Source organism: Bos taurus, chromosome 3 (assembly GCF_002263795.3).
Source record: "Bos taurus isolate L1 Dominette 01449 registration number 42190680 breed Hereford chromosome 3, ARS-UCD2.0, whole genome shotgun sequence".
Classification (NCBI taxonomy): domain Eukaryota; kingdom Metazoa; phylum Chordata; class Mammalia; order Artiodactyla; family Bovidae; genus Bos; species Bos taurus.
The window spans coordinates 94,372,796-94,397,460 of NC_037330.1; the positions used below are offsets into that span (position 1 = coordinate 94,372,796).

A 24,665-nucleotide genomic window follows, 5' to 3' on the forward strand; every position below is an offset into this window, starting at 1 on the left:
AGGTCCAGGGGTGTGAAGGAGCAGTGTTTGGAAAACCACAAGTAGTTAGGCAAATCTGAAACTCAACTAGTTCAGTGGAGGAATGGGAGGGAAGGAACTGGAAGGGAAGCCTGAATCAATCCTGAAGAGTCTGCTTTCTACTGAGATGCTTGTAGCCTATGAGGTGGCCAGTGGGAAGTAAAGGGAGGGATTTAGACCAAAAGAGATGAGATTTAGAAGACGAGATTTAGAAAAGACCCATCTGACATTCATTGTGCTCTATCAGAAATGTTGCAGTCACTCCCAAAGTTCACCCTTTCAGTCCTTTTCAAATATTTATTGGAAATCTCCCTGCCCCCTGTGCCAGTGCTATGCCAGGCACTGAAGACCAAAGAATAAGCAAAACCAGACACCTTGTTCTTATGGCCCTTGCAGTTTGGCAGGGGAGACAGTCTTTAATCAAATAATTACACAAATAAATGCAAAATTATAGTGCTACAAAGGAGAAGTACATGGTGCCAGCAGAGGATGTAATTGTAGCATTTGACATTGCCAGGATGGTCAGGGCAGCTTCTCTGCTGAGTTGAGTCGAGCTCCAGAGGAAGAGTGTTGCCTCAGGGAAAGGTGCTAGAAGGCTCTGTGGGAATGGCCTCTCCTGCTTTAAAGTCCCCATTCGATACATGTTTCTCTTTACAGTAAACAGACACTATAGAGTTTAAGCAGGTATGTATAATATTCAACCTTATATCCTCAGGATCTAACCAACACTTACCACATAATCAGTGCCCAGTGAAGATTCGGAAAAAAAAGAAAGGAAAAGAATGAAAATCCTTTAGGCACTTTAGATATTTGGAGATGGCAGTACCCTTCCTCAGAGCTTCTTTCTTGCTTCAGCTGCTCTTCCCATGACACTGTTTCAAGTTCCTGTCACTGTTCTTTCTGGTCATTCCATTTGATTGTGGCTCCTGTGACAGGTGATTTGAAACAGCAGGGATGGGGTCCAGTGCCAAGAACATTTGTCTCTTGGAGCCAGAAGACCTGGTTTTATTTAAGCCTCTTTTCATCATTCATCTCTACAAGTCTCAGGTTTGTTTTTTTTTTAATATGGAATGGATATATTGGTTCTTCTCTCATAGGATTTCTTTGGGAACCATCTGAGATAATAAGAAAAAAATACTTTGTAAACTCTAAGAGCTAAACAAACATAGGACTTAAATATTTGGAGGGCTGCCACATGAGTGAAAAATTAGATTTATTCTTTGGGTCTCCAGAGAACAGAATTAAATCAATGGATAGAAATTACCACATGCAGCTTTCAGTTCAACAGAAGGAAGCAATGTTGTAATACTCAGAACTGTCCATCAGTGGAGTGGCTGCCTTTTGAGGTGGTAGGCATCTAACACTGGGAACACTTAATGCAAGTATGCTATAGAAGGAATTCGTTTTTTAAGTGAGTGGGTGGATTGAGTAACTTCTAAGATTTACTTTTAATTTTAGAATTCAACAGTCTGATAGTTAAGACACGTGGAGGAGCTGGGAGAGGGCATATGTGGCCAAGAGAGTACATGAAGAGACATATGGAGCAGAAATGAGTATTGCATGTGTGGGTGACAATATGGAAATTTCAGAAATGATGGATCTGTGTTGGGTCAATGATTCAGTGGAAGATAAAGAAGATAACTAATATTGGTTGAACACCTGTGTGCCAGACACGTGACTCCATTTAAGCTTTGTGGGTGATTTCCAGCCCTTTTCTATGGTGGCAGAGCGATGTTGGCCTTAGGGAACCTTAGAAATGGTTGGAGGTTCTCCTGTCTGGAAGTGGGCTGGGTCCTATCCTGAGGAGCGGAGAAGAATTCAGAATATACAGTATGGTTAGGCTATAAGCTGTGTAGACAATACACAAACTTTTGTCAAAACACAGAATTTGAATCCTGACTCTACTTCCTTGTAGTTTGTGACTCTAGCAAGTTACTTAAACTCTGTGACCCTCAGTTAATTCATATATAAAATGGGGACTCAAACTTGTCCTGCTTCAGGCTGATGTAATAGTTAAGAGGAATAACCTACAGCAAAGGCCTTCTGGGAAGAGCACAGGCTTTGGAATAAGACCTAGGTTTGAATCTCAGTCTGCCATGAACTGGTTATAAGATCCTAAGCAAGTTATTTAAATTTTCCTTATCTGTAAGTACAGATAACAGTATTTCAAGACTGTTTTGAAAATTAAGTAAAATAGGAAAAGTGCTTAGCATAGTGCCTGGCACTTAGCAGGTTTTTTTTGGTTAGTACAATAATAAGATCCCATATATGAAGCAATTTTTTTTTTTTGAAGCACTTATTGAAGTGCCTGGCACATAGTAGGTGTTCAGTTGATGTTATCTCCCTTCTCCCTGGCCCCCGTGTCTGTCAGGCCAGTGGCTTGCGTATCGTTGTGTCCAGTCTCTGGCATCGTGCTCTGCCCATATGAAGAGCTCAATGAATGTCTGCTTTGTAGAAGTGAATCAATTGCTCTTGATGACACGATCTCCTTCTTCAAGTAGACAGTGAGTCATGCCTCTTTTTTTTCCCCTCCTTCCTGTCTCCTCTTTGGTTCTATTTCTGACTCTCATCAGTGGGAGGGGAATCAATGTTCATCAAAGTGATTTTTAAAAATAAAAGAGAGAGGGAGTTTCAGGAGCGATTCTCTGGGCTCCTTTCCATTGAGCACAGGATAGTGAGAGCTGGACGGTTGTTTCCAACCTTGCTTTTCTTTAGGTGAAAAACAACATTGACAGTAATAAGCACAGCTACTATAAGCTTTATTACACACCTACTATGTGCCTGGCACTCTCCCAAGCTCTATGAATACATTATCTCTAATCCTCACACAACCACTTCAGGACTGGTATTATTATTTTGCAGACAAATACTATTTGATTTCACTTATAGGAGATACCTAGAATAGTCAAATTCATAGAGTCAGAAGGTACATTGGTAGATGCCAGGGGTCAGGGGCGGGGGTTTGGGGAGGGGGAATGGGGAATTCATGTTTAATGGGGACAGAGTTTCAGTTTAGGAAGATGAAAAATTCAGGGGAAGGGTGATGGTGAGAGTTGGCCAACAATGTGAATGTACTTAGTGCCACTGAACTAGAGAGTTAAATATGGTTAAAATAGTATGTTTTATATTATGTGACTTTTACCACAATAAAAAAAAATTAAAGAAAAGGACTAATATTATTGTCACCACTTTATTAATGAGGAAATTAAGCCTTAGAAAAGTTAAATAATAATACAAGGGACAAATACTCCTATACTTGAGTACCTAGTATGAGCTAGACATTTAAAAAAATCTTACTTAAACACCCTACAAAGTAGGTATTATTATTTTCATTCAAATTGTGAAGAAACTGAGCTTCAGAGAGATGAAAAAACAAAGCCATCCAAAATCACACAGTTAATGATAGGAAAAACTATGAGTCAGACCAAAGCCTGCTCAACTCTTAATTCATCCATTCCCTTTCTGTCTGTCCATTTTCTGCTCTTTGAGGGAAGCTTCATATTGAGGGGCCTCCCAAGTGGCTCAGTGGTAAAGAACCAACCTGCCAATGCAGGAGATGCGGGTTTGATCCCTGGGTTGGGAGGATCCCCTGGAGAAGGAAATGACAAGCCACACCAGTATTCTTGCCTGGAAAATCCCATGGACAGAGGAGCCTGGTAGGCTACAGACCATGGGGTCGCAAAAGAGTTAGACACACTAAGCAACTAAACAATGACAAATCATATTTAGACCCTGAATGGATGCTGCCCTGAGCAGGTCTGAATGAGAGCAGGGTGGCCCATGGCATGAGACTTGTTCAGTCCTGCTGAGCAGACCCTGGGAAGCTGGCCCTGCTCCTAGGGCTGACTGTGGAAGTACAAAAACAATGCCTAAGTGGCACTCATGCTGTATAAGGAACTGTTCCAAACATTTTGGATATAATAACTTTCTTAATCTTTGTGGTAGCTTTGTGAAATAGGTATTGTTATAGATGTTATAAGTCTGTTGTTATAGACTACTTTATAGATGAAGAAACTAAGGCCCCAAAAGGAAAATTGCCCCAGGAGAGAATTATCCAAAAGCGTGAATACTAGAACACAGGAATCACTGTGAATTATTTTAGAGGCTGCCTACCATTGTCACAAAGTTAGTAAGTGCTAGAATAGGGGTTTACACCCGGAAGTCTAACTCGAAAGACCACGCTCTTAACCTCAAAACTATATGGCCTTTTTGTTTAGCAAGTGGTGATTGAATCCCTAATGTGTGCATAGTCCAAGGCACTGAGAGTGTAGAGGTAAAACTAATTCCTTGTCCAAGCTTATTTATTATTCTATACCAGGATTTCCAATTAACTGGGCATCAGTTGAGTAGCAGGATTCTTTGTCAAAGAGATGGAGCACAGGTCCAGACTCCAGGTACAGATGGGAGACTGGAAACTGTCACAAAGAAGTGGTATAATGCAGGTGGGGTGAGGAGAAATGAGACCTGCTGGCAGTGCTCAAAAATCCTGCTTGGGCCTTTAGATCCCTAGTCTGGACAGGTGGCTTAGTTCTAAACCCTATAGAACAAGATTTGGGGCCTGAGCCTGTACACTGGTAGAAAGAGTCTCATCTGTCTCGTTGGCTCTGAGGAGTTCAGGAAGTAGAGGTAAGAGCTGCTGCAGTGGTTCATAGGTACCCACGCACAGAGCTTTTGTGTAGATATAACAGGAGTATCTCTCTAATATTAGTGCCTAAGATTCCTGTGTTAGATGTTTACTCACTCACCCTCACTCATGCACACTCACTCATCTATCTCTTCATTCATTTTTTAATTCATTTATCTACTCACCCATTCTACACTACTCATTCATTACACCCATCTACTCATTCATTCTACACTACTAATCCATGCTGCTGCTAAGTCGCTTCAGTCGTGTCCGACTCTGTGCGACCCCATAGACGGCAGCCCACCAGGCCCCGCCGTCCCTGGGATTCTCCAGGCAAGAACACTGGAGTGGGTTGCCATTTCCTCCTCCAGTACTAATCCATGAGCTGGATACAATTCTATTTGCCAGAACTCTTAGGGAGAAGTACTGTATGTGGTCAGAAGCAATACTCTGATAAGCTGCTTGAAGTAAAGAGTAAGACACCCCCAAACCATGCTCAACAAACAGGAGATGGTGACTCAAATGCTCTTCAAGGATGGTGGATGTGTTAAATGCAGACTTTGTTTTGCTGAGTAATGTGCAAGTCTGGGTCAGAGCTGAATTGCACAGGACATGAAGAAGCTGAGCCCTGCCAGAAAAATAACTGATTTGTTTGCCATGTCTGTAAGTCACCCCTTAAATACTTGTTGAATCTATTTCTACTGCATCCCCACTGCTACCACTCTAGTTCAAATACTTCTTAGGTCTCACCTGAGCGAGTCGGACACGACTGAGCAACTGAACTGAACTGAACAGAGCCATTGCAAAGATCTCACCAACCAGCCTGCCTGCTTCCCGTGTCTACTTCCTCCAGTTTGTTCTCCACATCACAGTCAAAGCGATCTTTCTAAAGTTCAGATAAAATCATGTTAATATCGTACCTCAAAATCTTTGATCCTAAAAAGATCAAATTCAAATTCTGTAGCATGCCTTCAAAGCTCTTTCTAGTTTCATTGCCTACTCATTTCCCACAATTTCTTAAGTTCTTCTGGAGTAGTCATGGGAAAAAACTCTTCCTTACGCAAAAATACCTTTCCTTCACTTCTCTGCTTGGAAAATTCTTATTTAGGAAAATCCCTGTTGTCTTCCTTCTATTACCAAGTAACCGCATCTTTAGGTAATGCTGCCGGACTTGTAGAGATCCCATCCGTGGGAGTGGTTGTGCCATCTACCACATTTCCCATTCTCCTCCTGGGCGTTTTATAGGATTGTGCTTTCTTGGGTGTGGGCGTGTGACTTGCTTTGGTCAGTGAACAAGAAAAATGGAAGAGCCAAAACATGACTCAGATACTTTCTTTCCTTCTCATAGCTGCTCTGTCAGTCGTTATCCTGGAATGAAGCAGACAAAGAGCAGAGCACCCAGCCAACTCTTAATGGATATGTAAAAATAGTGAAAGATAAAACCTTGTTATTGAAGCTGCTGAGATTTTGAGATTGCTTATTATTGGGTAACCCAGTCTATCCTAACTGGTGCACTATCTCTGCTTTGACATCTTTCATAACTACCCTAAATCACCATATTTCTACTTTATCTGAATGGTGTGACACATTTTCTTTATACCACTTATTTGATAGTGATGACATTGCTAATTATGAGTTTGGTGGTATGTCTTAGCCACCTCTATACTTTTGCTGAGCTTTCCTGAGGGCAAGGGTGATGCTTGTTCCATTTCTGTATCACACAAATTATGATTCATAGCCAAGGTGACATACTGAAATAGGTGTAGGAATCAGACAGACAGACTTGTTTTGAATCCCGATTCTTACATTTGATGGACAATCTCTGTGAACCTCAGTTTTCTCAACTGTAAAGTGGGAGTAATAATATGTACCTTACAGGGTTTTTCTAAAGTTTGTGGATAATAGATGCAACATATGTACTAATATGGCATGTTATAATTCTTTTGTTCCCATTATTTGTTTTTAATATCATTACGGGTAGTGTTCAGTAAATGCCTGTGGATAAACGTTTCATTGACTGAGGTATAATGATATGTGCATCAGACTTGGAATCAGAATCCCTAGATTTAAGACATAGCTTTTTTTTTTTAAACCAGCTTTGTGTCCTTGGAAAGTCACTTACCCTCTCTGCAGTTTTGCATTCTCAACTATAAAATGTAAATACTGATCCTTACCTCTGAGAGACTTTTTATAAAATTTAAATGAGGTAATATATGAAGAAATCTTTTATATGTGCTCCAGGATCACACATCTAAAACTATAATGATACAGAGAAGACTGATTGGTCCCTGACACAAGGACTCCGTGGACATTGTGAAGCACCCCAGCGTATTCCATTAACGCTTTATTGTGGGGTTTGGCTTAGCTTGTTTGTGTTTGTCTTTGCAACTAGACTGTGAGCTGCTTGAGATAAAGAATTGTCTTAGTCATATTTTTTTTTAGTGAAAATGTTTGTTTCTCCTTGTATAAATAATACATGTTTAGCATTAGAGACAATAAAAATACCTGAAGAAAATGAAAATCCTGATAATTCTTATCTTTCTTACAGAGATAGTCACTATTAACCTTCTGATGTGTTTCTTTCCAGTTTTCTTCTCTGCAAATATCGTTATGAAACTGACATTACATTGCACATACAAGCATTGTTCCATCTTATATAAATAAACACATAACCATTCTAAAGTTGGATATATGTTAATGATAGTTTTACACTGTTTAAATAGAGTTGTAACCAAAATTTTTGTGCATAAATATTGTTAGTCTGATTTTCTATTTTTGTAAAAAAGTTTTTAGAAGGAAAAATTTCCAGGCCAAAGGGTACAAATATTTTTAATACTCTTGGGACTTCCAAATTGATTTCCAGAAAGACTGAACCAAGTTCCATTCCCAGAAACAAGGTGTAAGGTTGTACATCTTACTACATCCTTGTCTGTAACAGGAATTATAATTAAAAACAAAGAAAAATCTTTTAATATAATAATTATCTATTTACAGTTCTTTTGTGAAATGTTCTTTCCTCCTGCTCATTTTTCTACTGGGATTTTAATTATTTTCTTACTCATTTCTATGATGTTGCAAAAACCATTTTATTATAGTCACCAAATACAAGATAAATAATAGATGCTCCTTAAGTATACTTTGGATTATTAGTTAATTGTCCTAGGGACTTTTTAGAAACAAAAACAGACTTTCTGTGAGGCTGACTCCTTCCTTTTCCCACCTAGGACACAGCTGGGCAGGAGCGATACCGGACCATCACCACAGCCTATTACCGAGGAGCCATGGGCTTCATTCTGATGTATGACATCACCAATGAGGAATCTTTCAATGCTGTCCAAGACTGGTATGAGAGTCATTCATTCATCCATTCATCAGATTGTTCATGAAACTCTAGCATGTGCTAAGCCCTACACTATGTGTTAGGGAAAACCAGATGAATAAGATGTGGCTCCTGTCTTCACAACGTTCACAGATGAGCAGAGAGGATAGATCAGTGAGCAGGCACTGACAGTATCCTGGGACAGGTGCAGTGATGAGAGTGGTACCCGGGCCGTAGAAACCTAGCTTGGGGAGCTAGGGAATGTGTCCTGGAATTGCTGACATACATACTACAGTTTGAAGATGGACAAGAATTAGCCAGAGGGACAAATGGATAAGAATGTTGCAGAAAAAGAGTACAGATGTGCAAAGGCAAGAAGGTAGGTGAGAGGGTAAGAAGAACAGAGGTCATGAAGGATTTTATGTGCTGGGGTAGGGAATTTGGATTTTATTTGTAAGTGAGGACATTTGAACTGGGAAACAACAGGTTCAGATTAGTGTTTTAGGAAAAATCATTCTGGACAGAGTACTAAATGAATCCACATATTGTTTTCCTATAAAGTGTATCCCTTGGCTGGGGGGTGGGGGTCAAGTTCATAACAGTTCAATATACAATAGAATCTGACACAATTCCCTAGAGGTATAGCCTCTGAGCAACTTATATCAGGGGCCCCCAACCCCCTAGGCCACATCCCCATCTCTTGCCTTACTGCCTGAACTAAACCCCCCTAACCCCGATCCTGGAAAAACTGCCTCCATCAAACCAGTCTCTGGTGCCAAAAAGGTTGGAGACTGCTGATTTACTTCTTTCTCCCTGGAAAATTACTCACAAGGAGAAGGGAGCATGAAGAGAAGGAGAGGTGAAGAGGGAAGGCCAGGACTGGGTGTCCCTATTCAGTGGAGAGGATAAGAATGTGGAAGATGGAGAATCTGTGCCTGGTTCTTATTCACAGTCAGAGAGGCAGAGCAGGCTGGGCACAGCTCAGCAGTGCTGGCCAGTGCCAAGCTTGTCTTCTGCTCTTTTTTGCCCAACAGCTACCCTTTGAAGACTTCGCTTCTGCCAAGGAACAGTTGCCATGACTATGTGAGGCGCCATTGGTTCCTTGGAGCCTTGAGCTGGGAGTGACCTTTCAGGCTGCCTACCCCCACTTCCCAGTTCTGAACAGCAGTCTAGGGTGCCACCCACATGCCTGTCACACATGTGTTCTCCTTCTCAGCCTCTTGGTCATCCCCTTCTTCCTCCTTTCTCCCTGTTTCCTTTTAACAACTCCTTTTCTCCGCCTTCCTTTTTTTCTCCTTTCCTCCCTCTTTTTTCTCTTCCTCTCTCATTATACCTTTTTCCTTCTGTTTTTTCCCCTTTCTTATTCTCTCCCTTCCCTCCAGTCATGACTTTTCCCTCCTCCTCCCTTCTGCCTTCTCTCTATCTCCTTCCATCCTCACCTCCCATCATGAAGAGATTAGCTCTTTCTTTAAGTATCTCCACACTGCCCATTCCCTGCCAGCCTTGACCTCCTTCCCTTTCTCCATCAGTCCCTGTTCATCCTGCCTCAGGAACACAGTGACTTTAACACCTGGTGACGATTCCTCCAAGAATAACCTAAGTTGCTAATCTAGGAGCTGAGAGTGGATGGAGGTGGGAGGAGGGAGGAAGATGACAGAAGAGTGGCACAGAAGGCACAGGGAGTTGGCTTCAGGTCCCTGCCTTGAGGCTAAAGACTATCTGTCTTTTCCAAGCTCTGACCTTCAGTTTTGCCTCTGGGAAACTTGGTCCCAGCCTAGCACCCATCTGCCATCTAAACCTCAGTGCCCAGCACAGAACCTGGCTCTCTGTAGTTTCAGCACAAATGGTGGTTGAGTGAATTCCATCCATTGATGAAGTGGCTTTTCACCCTTAAAGAGAAGATGGGTAGTGAAATCAGCTTGAGGAGCAGGGTTGGTAGTTGGTCCAGTCTGCAGTTAAGGTTGAGTTAGATTGAATGTCAGTATCAGGATAGGATCAGAGTTTATTTAGATCTGCTTCAGGATTAACTATTTGCTGGCTTCTTCCTTCATCAGACATTCACTGACTTCTCTGTGCTCTATGCTCGGGGGGCTGGTACTACAAAGATGGGGCTTCCCTGGTGGCTCAGTGCAGAAGAATCCGCCTGCCATTGCAGGAGACATGGGTTTGATCCCGGGTCTGGGAAGATCCTACATGCTGTGGAGCAACAAAGCTCATGCCCCATACTGAACCTGTGCTCTAGAGCCCGGGAGCTACAACTACTGAGCCCATGTGCTGCAACTCCTGAAGCCTGCACTCTCTAGAGCCTGTGCTCTGCAACAAGAGAAGTCACGACGAGACACCTGTGCAGGGGACTGAAGAGTAGCCCCCACTCGCTGCAACTAGAGACAAGCTGGCATAGCAACAAAGACCCAGTACAGCCAAGAATAAAAAATAAATACCTAAATAAAATTATATATACAAAAGAATAAACCTATCTCTGCCCTCAAGGAGAGACAGATAAATCCAGCCAAATGTAATAACAGATGCCACAGTAAAGGTGTAGGGAAACCAAAGAGGGGGTAACTGTTCCTACCTGTGAGGTGTTGAGGTGTTTGGGACTGCTTCCCAAAAAATGTATGCTCTATATAAAGGTCTGGTTTTATTTCCTCTATTTAAAAGTTTATTTCTCATTATAGAAATAATACATGCTCACTTTCAAAAACTTGTCGAGAAAAGGTTTTTTTATTGGCCTGAACATATGGCTTGTGGGATTGCAACCTTGTTGAAGGGGCTTCTGTGAGCTTCTTGGGGTCCTTTCTGGCCTAGGAGGGTGTCGGTAACACAGTCCTCTTCCTGTCTCTCTTTAGGGCTACTCAGATAAAGACCTACTCCTGGGACAATGCCCAGGTCATCCTGGTGGGGAACAAGTGTGATATGGAGGAAGAGAGGGTTGTTCCCACTGAGAAGGGCCGGCTCCTCGCAGAGCAGCTTGGTATGTGCATGACACATGTGGGTGCATGTGTGCACTGGAGTGGGGCAAATGGAGGGAATAAGTGTGTGTTTGTATTTGGGACATTAAGGATGTGCTGTGACCCTGAATTATGTGCATATGTGCTCTGTGTGTTGTTTCATATTTAGGGCATATACATGTGGGCTTCATGCTAATGAATTCTAGGCAATGCATTATTTATGATACATGTATATTTTGTTACACTGGATGTATAAATAAAATTTAAATATATGAAATCTTTTTTTAAACCAGTTCCTTCCACAAAGTATTTGAGGTATCTTATAACATTGTCATAGTATGTCAACCAAAAAATGAGACAATTGGAGCAAAGGGAAAGAAGGCAAGGGTAGGAGAACATAAGAGAAGGCCAGGGGTGAGATAACTATATTTTGTAAGTTTGGGGCATGTGCAAGAGCTGGACTGAAATAGTCACTTTGAGCTTCCTAGCAACCATTGCAAAGAGGGAAACATAATCAGTTACATGGTTCAGAGATGGTCTTTAAGATAAAAACAAACCCATTATTCCAGAGAAGCACTGCTCTCCACTGACAACTGTAGACTGAGTGTGTGTATGCTCAATTGTATCTGACTCTTTGTGATCCCATGGACCGTAGCCTGCCAGGCTCCTCTCTCCATGGAATTTTCCAGGCAAGAATACTGGAGTGGGTTGCCATTTCCTTCTCCAGGGGATCTTCCCAACCCAGGGATTGAACCACGTCTCTTGTGTCTCTTGCATTGGCAGGCAGATTCTTTACCACTGAACCACTTGGGAAGCCTGGCAACTGTAGAACAGACTCTATATGTTGAGTGTGATGATGTTCTTAATATTAAGCATCCTGTATAGCAACTACAACACTGTATATCGTAGGCTGTGTCTTACAGTTTCTGTCAGTGTAAACTGATGTTTTGTCACCAAAATACAATTCACAGCAAAGGTGACTGTATGAAGTCACGAGACAATGTAGATTAAACATGCTGCTCAATGATGCTCTTTTTGCAAGGTTAATGCACCTTGATCCTTGTGCTCCATTGACACCCAGGTGTCTCAGGTGTGTCTTAGTGGCCACACAGTGGGACACCTACCTACACCTGCTTAAAAGAGAAGCTTTTCTTTTCTTTTCCCTATTGGGGTTTAATATAGGATCACCTTAGATAAGTCTTCTTTTAGAAGAATACATGTACTGCTTAGCTTTTAGCCGTCTCCCTAAGTATTTCTCACAACCTCAGTGCTGTAAGTATTAAGGAGAAGGGAGTTTAAAGTTATATTCTCTGCCAGTTTTTGAAGTTCAGATATTTGGGCTGGTAGGTGGATAAATTGTGTAATATACAAGTGTGAATTTGTGTTGTATATATTTGTATTATGTATATTACGAGGACATGTATAGCGGAGCGTTGTATACTTCTTTCTTCCCTCTCCTATTCTCCAGTGTGGCCTGGAATAGAAATCAGCACACTGAAGGTGCTTAATAAATAGGGAGGGTGGGCCATTTGGCTCTTGATGGTTCTTACCCCATCACAGGTGTCCTCAGGGCCCATAGAATGTGTCTATACCCATTCCCATGGTTCACAGGACAGTAAGCACGTGGCGAAGCCCACACATGGGTGACCTCTGGCTATCTTATGCCTTCAGCCTGCTGTCTGTGAGATGCCCTGCACTTTCCCTGGACCAACATTGCCATTTCTGTTTGAAAGGCTCTTTTTTATCCCCCATCTCCCACTCTTATCTAGCTGTTGAACCCTCACTCAACTTTCAAAACACACCTACCCCAGCTCTTTTCTTGGTTCCCCCACTTAGAGTACCCTATGCATGCAACAGTCACAGTACCCATCTCCCTTGGGTGCACTTGTTTCCTTATCTGTCTTGTTTATCTTTATACCCATAGTGCCTGGCATATGGTCTGGCAGTGAGTAAACACTAAAAATATATTTTGATTAAAATTTTATGGAGTCAAGTATTTGGCTACTTCATTTTACTTCATTCTAATTATGACTTTCTGAGCTCCTACTCCATGCCAAGTACTGTGCTGCAAAATAGGCTATGTCCCCTGGTCTGAGACAGAAACTGTGATAAGCCAGGTGATCAGTGCTGTGATAGAAGGATGCGCCAGGGGCTGTGGACACAGAGGAGGCATCTATTCAGTTTGGGTCAGAGAATGTGAAGCCCATGCTGAGTCTTTTTTTTAATTAATATTGATTTGAGTACAGTTTGCTTTACAATGTTGTGCTATTTTCTACTGTACAGCAAAATGAATCTGCCATACATACACATATTGTCTCCTCCCTTTTGAATTTCCTTCCCATTCAGGTCACCACAGTACATTACAAGGAAGTTCCTTGTGCTATACAGTATGTCCTCATTAGTTATCCATTTTATGTGTCGTATCAAGAGATAACTCATTGAAAAAGACCCTGATGCTGTGAAATAGTGAAGGCAAAAGGAGAAGAGGGCAGCAGATGGTTAGATGAATTTGAGCAAACTCCGGGAAATAGTGAAGAACGGGGAAGTGTGGCATGCTGCAGTCCATGAGGTCGAAAAGAGTCAGACACGACTTAGCGACTGAACAACATCAATAGTGTATATGTGTCAATCTTTATCTCCCAGTTCTTCCTACTACCTTCCCTTCCCCCTTGGTATCCATGCATTTGTTCTCTACTTCTATGTCTCTATTTCTGCTTTGAAAGTCTTTAAAATATTTTTTAAATTTATTTTATTTTTGGCTGCACTGGGTCTTTGTTGCTGTGCTTGGGCTTTCTCTAGTTGTGATGCTGAGCTTCTCATTGTGATGGCTTCTCTTGCTGCTGAGCATGGGCTCTGGGGTGCTTGGGCTCAGTAGCTGTGGTGCACAGGCTTAGTTGCCCTGCAGCACGTGGAATATTCCTGAAGCATGAATTGAATCCCTGTCCCCTGCATTGGCTAGTGGATTCTTAACCACTGGACCACCAGGGAAGTCCCTGATTTGCAAGGAAAACAGAGCTGGAGGAGTCAGGCTCCCTGACTCCAAATTAGGCCTTGGAGATAATTAGGAGCAGTCAAGTGAGGAAGAAAGGCAAGGACAATCCAGGCAGGGGGAATAACACTGGCAAAGGCGAGGAACAGCCCTGTGTATTTAGGGAACCAAAATTCATTGGGTTGTGTGAGTCTAGATTAGCACTTCCCCAATTAAGAGATTCATGTCACTGGGTGTTCAAGATGATTTTATGTATATATTTTGGTGTATATTAGGAAAAAATATAATTAGCATCTCAAGCCCTTTAAGGTTAAACAAGACTGTTTTTAAAAGGTGAGTTAATTTTATATTAGGAAAAAATATAGCCAGCATACCAAGTCATTATGACTAATGTTTTTAAAAGGTGAGTTTGTTAAACATTTATTAGGTATTTACCATGTGCCAGGCCCTATTCTAAGTGTTTTAAAGTAATACTCATTTAATTTAAAAGTACCTAATTTAATTTAGGTACATTTCTTGTAGAGATGAGAAAACTGAGGCACAGAAAAGTTGAGTAACTTGTTTAAGATCACATAGCTAGTAACAGGTAGAGTCAGAATTCTGGCTCCAGAGCAGCACTTTTGACCACTTAACCTCACTATACAGCAAATATTATAATAATAGATAATATATATTGAGCCAGGCAGTCTATGAAATGCTTTGTGTTAATTATCTCTTTTAATTCTCAACATAACTCTTCAAGATAGGTCAAGTTCAGCATAGGTTCATGAAGTTCTTGCTTAAGATTATGCATTTCTGACCTGACTTAGCAGCAGCAGAGCCAATAAAGGGGCTTCCCCGGTGGTTCAGCAACAAAGAATTCGCCTGCGATGCAGGAGACGCCAGTTTGATCCCTGGGTCAGGAAGATCTTCTGGAGGAGGAAATGGCAACCCACTCCAGTATTCTTGCCTGGGAAATCCCATGGACAGCAGAACCTGGCAGGCTACAATCAGTCCATGGGGTCACAAAGAATCGGATACAACTTAAGTGATTTAGTGCACACGCGTACACACATATATATACACACACAAACAGAGCCAATAAAGATCTATCTAATTTATGTAGAAAGACAGAAGTGAGATTAATTCTTAGTACAGAGTTTAGGAAGACACTTAAAGAGGGCATTAATGAATTGGTTAGATTTGCGTAGGTCAAGGTAACCCATCTCAGTCCTACTGAACTTCCTGAGCTTTTCTCTACTGCTTACCAGAACTCAGCTATTTACATGTCTGTTTCACACTACACCTCAGCAGTAGTCGGGGTTACGTCTAATTGTTTTCATTATCCCAACCATCCAGCACAGGATACTCATTCACTCATACATTTATACATTGAAAAATACTTAATGAGCATATACTCTGAGACAGGTTGTATCTTGGCACTTAGGTGTGATTCTTACTATCATGGAACTAATGGGGAAAAGAGACATTAAACAAATAATCATACAAGTAAATATATAATTAAAAATTTGTAAATGGGTAAATTGTATGGTATGGAAATTATATCTCAATAATACTGTTTAAAACTGTGATATGTTCTGTATGACTTAGGACTCTCATTATGGCAAGTGATAAAATCTCAAATCAACCTAGCTTTAATTTTAAAAAAGAATGTATTAGCTTATGTAGCTGGGAAGTCCACTAGTCACAGGACTCAACTGGGTCTGTATTTCTCAGCTTTGCACATCCCTTCAGCCTCTTTCTGTAGCCAGACTCTGAATGGGGAATAAGATAAATGATGGCAGCTCCAGATTTATATCCTCCAACTTCTGCAAAAGAGGATTCTTGCTCCCAACCACCATATATCAATCTCAGGGAAGACTATGATTGGACACCTGTGAGTCACATGCCTGTTTCAGTGGCTGGGGGAGGCAAGTATTATAACCTATAGTTCCACCACAGTTGTTTAAAGTAGCAGTTCCATAAAAGAAGGAATGGTGGACAGATAAAAGTAAGGTAGTGAAGTGAAAGTTGCTCAGTCGTGTCCGACTCTTTGCAACCCTGTAGTCTGTATAGTCCTTGGAATTCTTCAGGCCAGAATACTGGAGTGGGTAGCCTATCCCTTCTCCAAGGGATCTTTCCGACCCAAGAATCAACCGGGGTCTCCTGCATTGCAGGCGGATTCTTTACCAACTGAGCTATGGGCTTCCACTAAAAGTAAGGTAAGTCCACCACAAGTGATATGAAGAAAGTTAAAAAGAGAGACCTAATTTTAGACTGGAGAGTCAAAGTCTTCTGAGAAAGTAACACTTAAGCTGAGAACAAAAGGATCAGAAAAATATTAGTTAGGCAAAGAGTTGGGGGGCTGGGAGATTGGGAGAGGAGTGTTCCACACCAAGACCAGCCCTAATGTAGTTTCAGTTCAGTCGCTCAGTCGTGTCCGACTCTTTGCGAACCCATGAATCGCAGCACGCCAGGCCTCCCTGTCCATCACCAACTCCCGGAGTTCACCCAGACTCACGTCCATCGAGTCAGTGATACCATCCAGCCATCTCATCCTCCGTCGTCCCCTTGTCCTCCTGCCCCCGATCCCTCCCAAAGTCATTGACTTTTCCAATGAGTCAACTCTTCGCATGAGGTGGCCAAAGTACTGGAGTTTCAGCTTTAGCATCATTCCTTCCAAAGAAATCCCAGGGCTGATCTCCTTCAGAATGGACTGGTTGGATCTCCTTGCAGTCCAAGGGACTCTCAAGAGTCTTCTCCAACACCACAGTTCAAAAGCATCAATTCTTCAGCGCTCAGCCTTCTTCACAGTCCAACTCTCACATCCGTACATGACCACAGGAAATAGCCTTGACTAGACGAACCTTTGTTGGCGAAGTATTGTCTCTGCTTTTGAATATGCTATCTAGGTTGGTCATAACTTTCCTTCCAAGGAGTAAGCGTCTTTTAATTTTTATTTTTGACTGTGCTGGGTCTTCATTGCTGCATGTGAGCTTTCTCTAGTTGCAATGAGAGGGGGGTAAATAACCCTTTGTTGCTGTTTATGGGCTTCTAATTGCAGTGGCTTCTCTTACAGTGGAGCGCAGGCTCTAGAGAGCTGGCTCAGTAGTTGTGGAACATGGGCTTAGTTGCCCCAAGGCATGTGGGATCTTTCTGGGTTCGAACTAGTGTCCCCTGCATTGGCAGGTGGATTCTCTATTGATGGACCATAAGTCAGTTCAGTTCAGTCACTCAGTTGTGTCCAGCTCTTTGCGACCCCATGGAGTACAGCATGCCAGGCCTCCCTGTCCAATTCCTGGAGTCTACTCAAATACATGTCCATCTCATCCTCTGTCGTCCATCCCCTTCTCCTCCCGCCTTCAATCTTTCCCAGCATCAGGGTCTTTTCAAATGAGTCAGTTCTTCGTATCAGGTGGTCAAAGTATTGGAATTTCAGTTTCAGCATCAGTCCTTCCAATGAATATTTAGGACTGATTTCCTTTAGGATGGACTGGTTGGATCGCCTTGCTGTCCAAGAGACTCTCAAGAGTCTTCTCCAATACCACAGTTCAAAAGCATCAATTCTTCACCGTTCAGCTTTCTTTATAGTCCAACTCTCACATCCATACATGACTACTGGAAAACCATAGCCTTGACTAGATGGACCTTTGTTGGCAAAGTAATGTCTCTGCTTTTGAATATGCTGTCTAGATTGGTCAAACTCTTCTTCCAAGGAGCAAGCATCTTTTAATTTCATGGCTGTAGTCACCATCTGCAATGATTTTGAAGCCCCCCCAAATAAAGTCTCTCACTGTTTCCATTGTTTCCCCCTCTATTTACCATGAAGTGATGGGACCAGATGCCATGATCTTAGTTTTCTGAATGTTGAGTTTTAAGCCAACTTTTTCACTCTCTTCTTTCATGTTCATCAAGAGGCTTTTTAGTTCCTCTTCACTTTCTGCCATAAGGGTGGTGTCATCTGCATATCTGAGGTTATTGAGATTTCTCCCTGCAATCTTGATTCCAGCTTGTGTTTCTTCCAGTCCAGTGTTTCTCATGATGTACTCTGCATATAAGTTAAATAAGCAGGGTGACAATATACAGCCTTGATGAACTCCTTTTCCTATCTGGAACCAGTCTGTTGTTCCATGTCCAGTTCTAACTGTTGCTTCCTGACCTGCATACAGATTTCTCAGGAGGCAGGTCAGGTGGTCTGGTATTTCCATCTCTTTCAGAATTTTCGAGAGTTTGTTGTGACCCACACAGTCAACAGCTTTGGCATAGTCAATAAAGCAGAAATAGATGTTTTTCTGGAACTCTCTTGCTTTTTTTAATGATCCAGCGGATGTAGGCAATTTGATCTCTGATTCCTCTGCCTTTTTTAAAACCAGCTTGAACATCTGGAAGTTCACAGTTCACGTACTGTTGAAGCCTGGCTTGGAGAATTTTGAGCATTACTTTGCTAGCATGTAAGATGAGTGCAATTGTGTGGTAGTTTGAGCATTCTTTGGCATTGCCTTTCTTTGGGATTGGAATGAAAACTGACCTTTTCCAGTCCTGTGGCCACTGCTGAGTTTTCCAAATTTGCTGGCATATTGAGTGCAGCACTTTCACAGCATCATCTTTTAGGATTTGAAATAGCTCAACTGGAATTCCATTGCCTCCTAGCTTTGTTCGTAGTGATGCTTCCTAAGGCCCACTTGACTTCACATTCCAGGTTATCTGGCTCTAGGTGAGATCACACCATTGGGATTATCTGGGTCATGAAGATCTTTTTTGTACAGTTCTTCTGTGTATTCTTGCCACCTTTTCTTAATATCTTCTGCTTCTGTTAGGTCCATACCATTTCTGTCCTTTATTGTGCCCATCTTTGCATGAAATGTTCCCTTGGTATCTCTAATTTTCTTGAAGAGATCTCCAGTCTTTCTCATTCTATTGTTTTCCTCTATTTCTTTGCACTTTTGAATATGCTATCTATATTGAATATGCTATCAATATGCTTTCTTATATCTCCTTGCTGTTCTTTGGAACTCTGCCTTCAAATGGGTATATCTTTCCTTTTCTCCTTTGCTTTTCGCTTCTCTCCTTTTCACAGCTATTTGTAAGGCTTCCTCAGACAGCCATTTTGCTTTTTTGCATTTCTTTTCCATGGGGATGGTCTTGCACCCTGTCTCCTGTACAGTGTCACAAACCTCTGTCCATAGTTCATCATGCAATCTGTCTATCAGATCTAGTCCCTTAAATCTGTTTCTCATTTCCACTGTATAATTGTAAGGGATTTGATTTAGGTTATACCTGAATGGTCTAGTGGTTTTCCCTACCTTCTTCAATTTAAGTCTGAATTTGGCAATAAGGAGTTCATGATCTGAGCCACAGTCAGCTCCTGGTCTTGGTTTTGCTGACTGTATAAAGCTTCTCCATCTTTGGCTGCAAAGAATATAATGAATCTGATTTCAGTGTTGACCATCTGGTGATGTCCATGTGTAGAGTCTTCTCTTGTGTTGTAGAGTTAGGAGCAGTTAAAGTAAAAACCTAGGAATGTTCAGGCCTGCCCACTGTTTTTTTTTTATCTTCTTTGTTCTCAGGAAAGGCAAATGAAAAACCCATTCTTCTTTTTTTCTTTTTCACTGCAACATCTGTTCAAAATGTGGTTTTGAAACATACGTATAAATGCTCACTGTAGTGAAGCGTGGAGGGAAAAGTACTAGCCTACGTGTTTGGAGACTGAGGGTTTTATCCTGCTTCTGCCACTAGTTTACTGTGTGACCTTGAGCATCTTATTTCCTGTTTCTGGATCTCAGTTTGCCCTTTTGAAAAACAGTGGATTTGGATTAACTGAGTGGAAAGATCTGTTCAGCTCTATCCCTCTGATTCCATGATTTCAATTCACACAATTCCTGACTCATCACTCAGTGCCCACAGACCCTTGTACATGGCCCCTTTTTGGAGGAAATATTGGTATGTATTAAATTTGAGTGATAGATGCATCAGGGTGTATTATGTTATTTTGTCTACCTTTATATTATATGCATCAAGATGGCCTCTTTCAGTTTTAGGTGCTCAATAAATGTTTTTTGGATTGGGATGAACTGAAACCTTGCATCACTCAGCCTGGTTGCAGAGAAAGACCTACTTGATACTGAGAACAACTAACTTTGGTGTAATGACTTGTGATTCACAATGTGTTTTCACAGCAAGTCTCTTGTGACTCTTACCCTCACCCCTAGCCTGGGAGGCAGCATTGTATTCAACTCCATTACACTAAAGAAGCTGACCACTTATGTTTTCTTGCACACAATGAGCTGTGCCACACCTCCATGTCTTTTTTTAAATTTTAACTTGAAGATTATGTAACTTTTCTAAGCCATACAGGTCATAGGTGGCAGGTCCAATACTCAAAACTTAGCCTTCAGAGTCAAAATCCTAATGCTCCCATTGTATCATCACCCAGTGGTGTTTTTGCAAAAGCCTGACATAGTTTCTCTTGGTATTTCCACCCTCAGTCATAATGTTGGTGAGAATTCTTTAGATTATGACAACATAATGGTATGTGGTAACAACCCAAGTCAGGAGCTTAGATAATAAAAGTTGATTTCCCACTCACATTATATGCCAGTTGCAAGTCAGCTGCAACTCTGTCCATGTCATGCAACTCTGAGATCCAATCTGGGAGGCCCACGCCACACAAAGACGTTCAAAGCTTCCACTGGCACTCAGAATACCCACATTCATTGTCCAAAGCAAGTTACATGATGAAATCTGATGTTGATGGATGAAGGAAATACATTCCTCCCACAAGGAGGCACTGCAAGCCGCTTGGCAGTGGGTGGGAAACTAAAATCTTCTATAGGGAGGACATTGAACAGTCTGCCACCATCACTGAACATATGATGGACCCTGGTGACATAGAGGTGGATAGGTTTCCTGCCCTCAAGGTGCTCATTGATCAGGGAAACCAAATAGTAGAGAGATACACTCAACATCCTGTGCCAGTCCTTAGCTTGATTGCTGTCGTTCCTCACCCTTCTTCTCTGTCTCTCTCTCTTGAAACTGCCCAAAGGCTGTGTTTTCCAGGCTCCTTTGATAGTGGCTTCTGGCTTGGTTTAACCAAGGAGAGACACAGGCAAGTAATTGGCATGTTGAAAAGGGGAAAAACCTACATGTGTGTCTCCCGTACCCTTTGCCTGGCTCCTCCAGGAGGGGCTGCTCTTCTTCTCCGACTCCTGCTCCCATGGTTTTAACTTCCTTTGGTCCCATTAATAGATCCCTCCCCTCAACCCCGCCCCAACTGTTGATAATATCTGGGTTTCTTCACTATTCTGTTTGGCCTCTTAGTTCTTCTGTCATCCATATAACCATTTCCCTCTGTTTAAATGTTGAAAATAGTTCATATTTTCCTGAGGGAATCTGACTGAAACAATCATGTCAGGTGCCATGGGGGTCTAGGGGAAAAATACATTGTATGTCCTGAGTTCCCAGTGGTGGAGATGGGGTGGGAAGAGAAAGGAAAGGCTCTTTGGAATCAGGGATTCCACACATGAGTAATAAAGAGGATCAGGAGTAAGAGCTAGAAAGTAGTAGCATGAGTAACAGCACCAAATAAGAAAGTGTTGTTTCTGGAGCATGGTGTGAGTCAGGGAGATGAGGCTGAGGAAGTGGGCAGAGGCTGAGCCATGCAGAATCTTGGGTGTTAACCTAATAAGGTGAAGGGTGGATATTGGATTAATTAGACCTCTCTGAGCTCTAGTAACACAAATCTAGACAAACCTAAACAGTGTATAGAAAAGCAAAGACATCACTTTGCCAACAAATGTCTGTATAGTCAGAGCTATGGCCTTTCCAATAGTCACGTACAGATGTGAGAGTTGGACTGAACGCTGAGGAATTGATGTTTTCGAATTGTGGTTCTTGACAAGACTCTTCAAAGTCCTTTGGACACCAAGGAGATCAAGTCAGTCAATCCTAAAGGAAATCAACCCTGAATACTCTTTGGAAGGACTGATGCTGAAGCTGAAGCTCCAGTACTTTGGCCACCTGATGCAAAGAACTGACTCATTAGAAAAGACCCTGATGCTGGGAAGGATTGAAGGCAAAAGGAGGAGAAGGCGGCAGAGGATGAGATGTTTGCATAGCATCACCAATCCAATGGACATGAACTAGGGCAAACTCTGGGACATGGTGAGAGAAGGAGACCTGGCATGCTGCAGTCCAGTTCAGATCAGTCGCTCAGTCATGTCTGATTCTTTGCGACCCCATGAATTGCAGCAGGCCTCCCTGTCCATCACCTACTCCTGGAGTTCACTCAAACTCATGTCCATCGAGTCGGTGATGCCATCCAGCCATCTCATCCTCTGTTGTCCCCTTGTCCTCCTGCCCCCAATCCCTCCCAGCAACAGAGTCTTTTCCAATGAGTCAACTCTTCACATGAGGTGGCCAAGGTACTGGAGTTTCAGCTTTAGCATCAGTCCTTCCAAAGAACACCCAGGACTGATATCCTTTAGAATGGACTGGTTGGATCTCCTTGCAGTCCAAGGGACTCTCAAGAGTCTTCTCCAACACCACAGTTCAAAAGCATCAATTCTTCGGTGCTCAGCTTTCTTCACAGTCCAACTCTCACATCCATACATGACCACTGGAAAAACCATAGCCTTGACTAGATGGACCTTTGTTGGCAAAGTAATGTCTCTGCTTTTGAATATGCCATCTAGGTTGATCATAACTTTCCTTCCAAGGAGTAAGTGTCTTTTAATTTCATGGGTGCAATCACCATCTGCAGTGATTTTGGAGCCCCCCAAAATAAAGTCTGACACTGTTTCCACTGTTTCCCCATCTATTTCCCATGAAGCGATGGGACCATATGCCATGATCTTAGTTTTCTGAATGTTGAGCTTTAAGCAAACTTTTTCACTCTCCTCTTTCCCTTTCATCAAGAGGCTTTTTAGTTCCTCTTCACTTTCTGCCATAAGGGTGGTGTCATCTGCATATCTGAGGTTATTGATATTTCTCCCAGCAATCTTGATTCCAGCTTGTGCTTCTTCCAGCCCAGCGTTTCTCATGATGTACTCTGCATATAAGTTAAATAAGCAGGGTGACAATATACAGCCTTGATGTACTCCTTTTCCTATTTGGAACCAGTCTGTTGTTCCATGTCCAGTTCTAACTGTTGCTTCCTGACCTGCCTGCAGTCCATGGGGTCACAAAGATTTGGACATGACTTAGCACACAAATCTAATTCAAAATAGCTCAAGTTATAAGGACAGTGACATAGCATAAGCAAAACGGAAGATAATTTTGTTGGAAATGAGATGGTTAAGAAATTAACAGCCAGGGTATTGGGGTGGATTGTGCACCTGAAAGCCTACGTTCGTGACAGTGAGTACATGCCTGGGTGGAAAGGAAGACGACGAGTCATTTGCCAAAGTCATCAGTGACTAGAGGGGCTTGAGTTGCAGATTAATATAATACAAGATGGAGATGAGGAGGTACCAGAGCCGGCTAGAGAAGGGATTTGAATGTAAAAGTAGGGGAGAAATGTTCTGCGGCAGTGTCACGATGAGGAGAGGTGAGTTTAGTTTATTGTGAGTTTCTGAAAAGAATTCTGAGGTCACACTCAGAAGCAGGCAATGTGGCCAGAGTCAGTGGAGCTTGTGGGGCTATGACAGATGCCTTTGGACAGGATGGGTAAACAGGAGCATTTTGGGGGTGGGAATTTTCTCAGACTCAGTTAAGAATTGGGCCCTGTTAAAGGCAGCAGAAATTCCATTGTTCTGAAGCCAATTAGAGGGAGGAAAGGACTGGGGGCTAGTCTGATTAATTGGTTGTCATCTTCCTGAGCTCTGCAGATTCTCAGCTCCTGAGACTCCTCACTAATGAACCTGAGGAAAAGGTTACCATCTTGGCCTACTAATGAAGAGCCTTCCAGTAGTCTGACAGTAATTGGTTGGAGGTGCATTTGGGGTTGTTCTGATAGCAAAAGAGACCCACGAGCTGGCTAGGGTGATGTGCCGCTTACTTGAATCAGAGGTCTCCTACCTTGGGCACCTTTGAGAGGACAGTGATGACAGCTCTTTGGCATGACATACATACTCTCTGTGTTTGGTTGCTTACGGCCTCTTATCTCACCAATCTGAGCTTTCTGCTCTAATGATAAACTGCTCTGGGCATTCTGGGATAATAAAGGCTGTTTTCTGCCCCCTTATATGTGTTTATGCTGTTTCCTGGGCCTAGTGTTCTATATGTGTGTGTGTGCTCACACTTACACTCATACTATGTGTCTTTTTTTTTTTTTTTAAGATTTATTTCTTTATTTTTGGCTGTGCTGGGTCTTCATTGCTGAACTGGGTCTGCTCTTCATTGTGGTGCGTGGCTTCTCATTGCCGTGGCTTCTCTTTTTGCAGAGCACAGGCTCTAGAACGCTGGCTCAGTAGTTGTGGCCCATGGGCTTAGCTGCTCTGAGGCATGTGGAATCTTCCCAGACCAGGGATGGAACCCATGTCCCCTGCATTGGCAGGAGGATTATTAACCACTGGACCACCAGGGAAGCACCCCCCCACCCCGCTACCACCACATAGCTTTATGTAGCTGATATATGCTTAGGAATCAGCTTTTCCAAGAAGCTTTCCTTGGGCCCCAGGCTTAGATAGGTGCCTCCTGTGCTCCTGACAGTGCCCTCACTACCTGCCTTTCCAACACTGTCTATATGTCTATCTTCCACACTAGACTAGGAGCTCCTCAACAGTGGGAACTGCATTTGATTCACATCAGTGTCCCCAGTGCCCAGCACAGGATTTGTCCTGTTTG

At 42.4% G+C, this 24,665-nt stretch overlaps 1 protein-coding gene across 1 annotated transcript in view; it reads left to right on the forward strand.

The window, feature by feature from the left end:
• The window catches only part of RAB3B (RAB3B, member RAS oncogene family), a 67,943-nt gene that overhangs the window by 38,779 nt on the left and 4,499 nt on the right, over positions 1 to 24,665 (forward strand). The window contains exons 3-4 of the mRNA NM_174447.4: positions 7,870 to 7,988; positions 10,814 to 10,938. Of these exons, the coding sequence (NP_776872.1) occupies positions 7,870 to 7,988; positions 10,814 to 10,938 (244 nt within the window). The remainder of the gene's footprint in view (positions 1 to 7,869; positions 7,989 to 10,813; positions 10,939 to 24,665) is intronic.